Source organism: Diadema antillarum, unplaced genomic scaffold (genome assembly GCF_040938485.1).
Source record: "Diadema antillarum isolate AM-2024a unplaced genomic scaffold, OU_Dant_1.0 seq00001234_RagTag, whole genome shotgun sequence".
NCBI classification, from domain to species: Eukaryota; Metazoa; Echinodermata; class Echinoidea; order Diadematoida; family Diadematidae; genus Diadema; species Diadema antillarum.
The window spans coordinates 935,112-941,111 of NW_027272022.1; the positions used below are offsets into that span (position 1 = coordinate 935,112).

The 6,000-nt window shown below is 39.9% G+C and overlaps 1 protein-coding gene across 1 annotated transcript in view; it reads right to left on the reverse strand.

Moving 5' to 3' along the window:
- The window catches only part of LOC139745093 (UDP-glucuronosyltransferase 2C1-like), a 37,432-nt gene extending 31,671 nt beyond the window's left edge, over positions 1-5,761 (reverse strand). Inside the window, exon 1 of the mRNA XM_071655513.1 lies at positions 4,919-5,761. Coding sequence (XP_071511614.1) covers positions 4,919-5,683 — 765 coding nt within the window. The 5' untranslated portion in view covers positions 5,684-5,761. The remainder of the gene's footprint in view (positions 1-4,918) is intronic.
- Between the last annotated feature and the right edge of the window lie 239 nt (positions 5,762-6,000).

Consider the following 6,000-nt stretch of genomic DNA (forward strand, 5'->3'; position numbering starts at 1 on the left):
AAAAAAAAAAAAAAAAAAAAGGAAGAAAAGAAAAAAACCCGGATATGAATGGGTCTAATAATTATATTATCAAAACCCATTCAAATTGTTGCATATCATTTTATCTTCAAAATTTGTGGTCAAATCATGAGACAGAGTACTAGTAGCTTAACTTTGGAGGAATAAAAATTATTCACTTTCCGGAAATGGAAGTGGCAGCTAAAGGCTTTTTTTTAATATTAGTGTTAATAGTCTGGATCCCCCCCCCCACACACACACACACAAATTAGCTTAAATTAACTTCAATCATTAAGAACAAAAAATCAAAATTTGAGGCACTGCATTGTGTAGCGTTTTTTCTCACTTTATTTTGGGAAAATAAGGAAGTTGATAATCTGGCAAAAAGTCGAAAGGTTCAGCTCCCCTCCCCTCCGCCGGCGAAATTGTGCTCGTATAACCAATATTACTACTAGTTAATGTATGAAGCATCAGTATAGTTAAGACTTAAGACCCCAATTTCATGAATTACTTTTACAAAAGATAATGGAGAGGGGAAGACCGGATAGATCGCCGTTTTTGGTGTAACGCCTGCCATGCGTATGGACACGGGCGCAAAAAGCATTGGATAAGTAACCGACGCATTTTGTGTATAAACAAATGGGAGAACCTGACCCAGACCACACCCGTGTAGCCAGGGGGACGATGGGTGTGGTCGCCCCCAAAACGCAAAAAAGAAAGAGAAAAAGAAAAAACATGAAGTAAAAAGGAGTAAAAAAAGACAAAAAGGTGAGGAAAAGAAAGAAGAGAAGAAGTAGAAACGTCGATGCTTCGATAATACACAAAGCGCGTCACAGAATCGGTATAGCATGCATTGCACACACATAATATTATGCATCATACGCAATTTACGGTACCGCGTACGGTATAATACCGGTAAACGGTGAACATTATGCGCAATGTATCTTCGCGATTCGGCCAGAAAGCAAAGCAGGGAAGAGAGAGAGAGAGAGAAAGAAAATGAACACAAAAGAAAGGAAAGGCGGAATTCAAAACGGAAATAAAAGCGGTAAAGATAGCTTTTGTTTCATTTTTGAACATCTAAACATTGTTGAAGAGGGGTGTTGAACAGCTCAAACACCTCCCTTTTGCCCAAGGGAGGTGTTTGAACACCTCAAACACCCCCATTTTGGCAAAGGGGGGTGTTTGAACACCCAAAACACCCCCCCTCGCTACGCCCTTGGTCACCATTCACTAAGTGGCGATAAAGAGAGAGGGAGGGATGAATGAGGGGGAGAAGGTACAGCGGTGCATAGATGTGATAATGATACACACAATTATTATACATACAAGCCACTTTTTCGATACAATAAAACCATGTATCAATATTCCTGCAAGGGGTTTGCTTAATGACATACAATATTGTTAGCATAATACCTGTCCTATGCATTTTACATTACCCGTATCAATGGAGAAAAAGAGTACAATATTGTACTCTGCTGTCAATATCGCACTCAAATGTTTCTACGCGCGCGCAGTATCGCTTGCAAAGAAAGCAAAGTGCAGTGGCATTGCGCGATTAGGTTGAGAAATGCGCGATGAGGTTGAGAAATGCGCGAAGAGGTTGAGAAATGCCATAGGAGTACACGTAAATCGTCTGTGCTGTCTGCGGCAGTCGCTCGCTGATATGCATGTACTGTACTGTACTGTACTGTGCTCAGATACACGTCCGTATACAAGTTGAAAAGTTAGATTTTGTAAACAATAGTGTAATGACGAGTGAAACCTTTTTTCATTGTTTTTTTTTTTGGAAATTGAATGTGGTGTTGTCGTGGAAAGTGGTTTGTATGTATAATAATAATGATAATAATAATAATGGATTTCTTTCGTGGTATATCAGATATATTGCATTCATCAACATGAATATTGCACTCGTCTTCGACTCGTGCAATATTCATGTTGATGAATGCAATATATCTGATATACCACTCAAGTGCATCCAATATAGATAATGAATGTTTATGAGTGCAATGGACAGAATATTTCATGAAATATTCTGTCCATTGCACTCATAAACATTCATGACAGATGAAATGCGCGTTACGCTAGCGCGCTGTCGCATACACACAAAGGCAAACGCGTTAAACACGCGCAGTGTGCCAGGCTCTCAGCGAGCGTGCAATGGAGCAAATCGTATGGATCCAAAATTGCGCGGTAAATGGAGCCACGATTGCACAGATGATGACATCATAATGATATGGGCCGAATGATCAATGCCAAACAACCAATCAAATGACAAGGATCTCTTTAGGCGTTATATAAAAGATAAAAGAGAATAATGATAAGAGAGTATACACTTTGTCAGGACTCGACTCGACATGGACGCTAGATCCAGTTAATGGATTAGACAAATAATTTCAATTGCACAAAATGCGCATGACACATCTCGCACGCCAACAAACATTCACTAATGAATGCACGTGCCTGTGCCATAGAACAATAGTTCGAGTTTGTTGGCCTGTTCATGGAAATCTGTGACGCATTTCACCCTCATTTTTTGTTTTGTTTTTTGGTTTAGTACTGCTATCTTTTATAATACAATCTTAATGATTCGTTGTCGCTCATTTTTGAAATACAGTATAGAAAAAAAAAAGCCCATATGGGAGTTCTTTGCTGTGCGTATGATGATTATCAAGCCATTCAAAAGCATAGAGATTCCTATATTCAAAACTACAATGTAACTCTCAGATTGGCGACAGAAAATATTTTGGAAGACTTTCGGTCCTTGTTTCTCTCTAAGATAACTGTTGTAACTGTTTTACATTGATATAGCTGATTCTGGGCGCATGCACTGGCCGGGGAGGAAGGCCTCGAGCCTCGGTGATTTTAAAAGTTTGCATTTCCCTCCCCTGGCAAACAGCGGTATGCACCTATCCTAAATTAGAATCACCACAATCTTTATATCATGTAATAACAATTATGATTTTCTATTTGTATTTTATGTCTGCTTGTATTTCTTGTTGAATTACCAGACAAATAATGATGATGATAATGATGATGATAATAATAATAACAATAATAACAATGATAATAATGATAATGACAAAAAGAAGAAGAAGAGTTTTTCTCAATTTTTTTCGGTGATTTATGCAGATTTCATGACTTTAGTGCCACTTCTACGTAAACTCTCTCGTATCAGACACAAACACAAATCAACACTTGCCAGAACCAAAGTGATAAGTCTTGCAGCAAAAATTCCCACAGGATTCAACTACCCCGGAGTATACCCCCGGACTATATACCTCTGTGAGTTCGAATCTCTGGGTCTGACTCTGGTATTTCTGTAACTTCGGAAAAGGAACTGTAAAGCCGTATTAGCCATTATTTTGTTCTCGAAGAATACGACAATAAAATGAATGGCTTTACGAATACTATGTAGATGAATTGCATAGTGAGTGTGAGGGAAAACAGAAACCCAAGAAACGAAATAAAATGCATTTATCCAGGACACCAGATTTTTGGTTACAGCAATGGCGCAGGGAGAGGATGAATCATTTTGACTCGTGAAGTGAGAGTCTTGGTTTGCTGGAGGGCAGTGTCCTCCCGCGAAATCGGTCGGTGCATGACCGTGACATTGTTGAAGTATGTCTTCAGGGCAGTGCCAGACAAAGCTAAGAATTCATCCTTATGTGGTCACATACCTATCATGCTTATGAAACCGCACATTATCTTTTTTTCTGTTGTTGATTTAGAAAGAATTGGAATACTTCTCAAACTATTTTTTTATTTCATTATATTACCATGGCACACACACACACACACACGCACAAAAGCAAAATGGTAAAGCAACCATATTCCAAAATGTTGTCATTCCTTCAACCTTTAGTTAAATGTTAGATTTAACACTCAAACGTTGAATTTAGCACTCAAACTACCATTTCAGCAATGGTAAATCCAACATCATGTGTTAAATTTCACAGTTACTGAAAGGTTGAATGGTCACTTTGATTCTCTCATATGAGCATCCTACATCACACACTTTGGCCTAGATTTCAGCTTCATTTTGCTGCCATCTGGTGGTGAAGCTTGGCCAGTGAGGTAAAAGCTAGCTTCTTCACTATGCACATAGTGCGCCAAGGGCAACCGCGGATTTGCGTTGGCTTTTGTTACAGTTTTACTTTGACTTTAAAGGGGGCGTTTTGTCGTGTTTTCTTTTTTCTATTTTGATAATGGGTAAACCAAATAGTGATTTTAAATTGATATAACCATTAAATTAGGGCCTACATTCTTAAGTGTAGAAGGTATATTTATTTCATGTCCGTATCATGTCGAATGAGTTATATAACTTCAATCATTAGTCAGTCCACAATTTAAAACATAATACACAGCGTGGTCCGGCAAGAAGTTGATGGTCATCGTTTTTGCTTTTCTTTCTCCCACATTTTCTCTACTTTAGCGCCTTGTCAGTTTTCAACCGTGTGGTCTCACAAAATTATGCGCTTACTGTACGGCTACTATACTCTCTTGCTTATATTTTTTCTTATTGTTTGCAATTTTAGAGTTCGATGATGTCATGTCATATGGGCATTAAAAAATATTCAAGTTAAAGTTCAAAACCAAATTTAATGTCAAATGTACAACTATTCCTCAGGGAAAGGCGTTGAATTCATGATTTCTCCACAGTGTTCAGAGATGTGTAGATACAAAGTGTGTATTGCTAAGTACTAACAGCTGACCAACATTTTGTATCGCATTTTTTATTCAAGATTATAATATTATAGGGCCATCTTGGAGAGCAGTATACGTAGACTGAAAACGTTACCCTGGATAGATAAGACCACATTGATGTCATAATTGTAGTTTTTATTATCATTATTTTGATCAGTCGTATTTTTGTTATCATTTCTGCAGTTTTAGAAAGGACGATCTGTGCAAGACTCACCAGAGTAAGTGGTTGACTGGGCCGGGTAGTCAGCCCACCGACCGTCACCACGTTGGGCTGCAGCGGGAAGGGAAAATCCACCGCAAAATCCGAGTTGACCAGCACAAGTTGTGCATCCGCCAGCAGAGTCCGAATCGGTGTTTCGACATTGAACTGGAAACTGAGAATGAAGCTTAACATATCGTACTCGAAAAAGACAACCGCGTCTTCACACAACGCGGTTATAGTATTTGAAACCCGCTGGAAGAAGCTCATACGGTGAGAAAGACCTGTGGACATCTCGGGGTAGTAAGTGGACGTATCGGGGATGCCATGTCGTCTTGCTAGGGAGGGTTTGATACCGCTGGGGATAAGGATGACGTACGGGATGTTGAGCCGACCAGCAAGGAACACAGAGCAAGGACTGTGGCCATCGAGCATGAAGAGATCGTACTGGACCGTTTTCCCGACGAAGTGGTCGATCATATCCTTGCAGTTTCTGAGAAGCGAGGTCACTGCCGGTGGCTTCCACTTGAACAAATTGGCAGAGAAAGAAACTTTCTTCGATATGAGGTAATTAGCGTACATGGCCGGCCATTGTCGTGACAAATCGATGTCGCTTTCATGAAAGATGTCGAATTCGAATTCGGCGTACTTGGGTTCTTTTGCCTTATCGGCGTAGGCATCGCTGATCAACGCCGTAACCGTGTGCCCCCTTTCGACAAGGGCCGTCGCAACCTTCGCCAAAACGGAAAAATGGCTACCGGAGTTGGAGCCCGTTGTCATTAAAATCTTGGCTGCTGTCGAAATTCTACTCGCCAGTAGAACCAGACAGAGAAATTGATAAGCACAGATGACATTGAACCTCATGCTAGAAGCAAATATTGATGGTGATTTGGATTTTTTTAAAAGAAACAAGCTACTGATTTTCCAGAATGTACGGTATCGAATTGAGAGACAAAACAGCGAGTTGGGAAAGGGGTGATAGCTGAGTACAAGAGGATAGGATCCTTTGCTATCGTTATCGGTATCGATATCGCATTATTGGAAGGATTATGGCGCATGCCAAAATTAACCCCACGTCATGTGAGATAGTTACATAA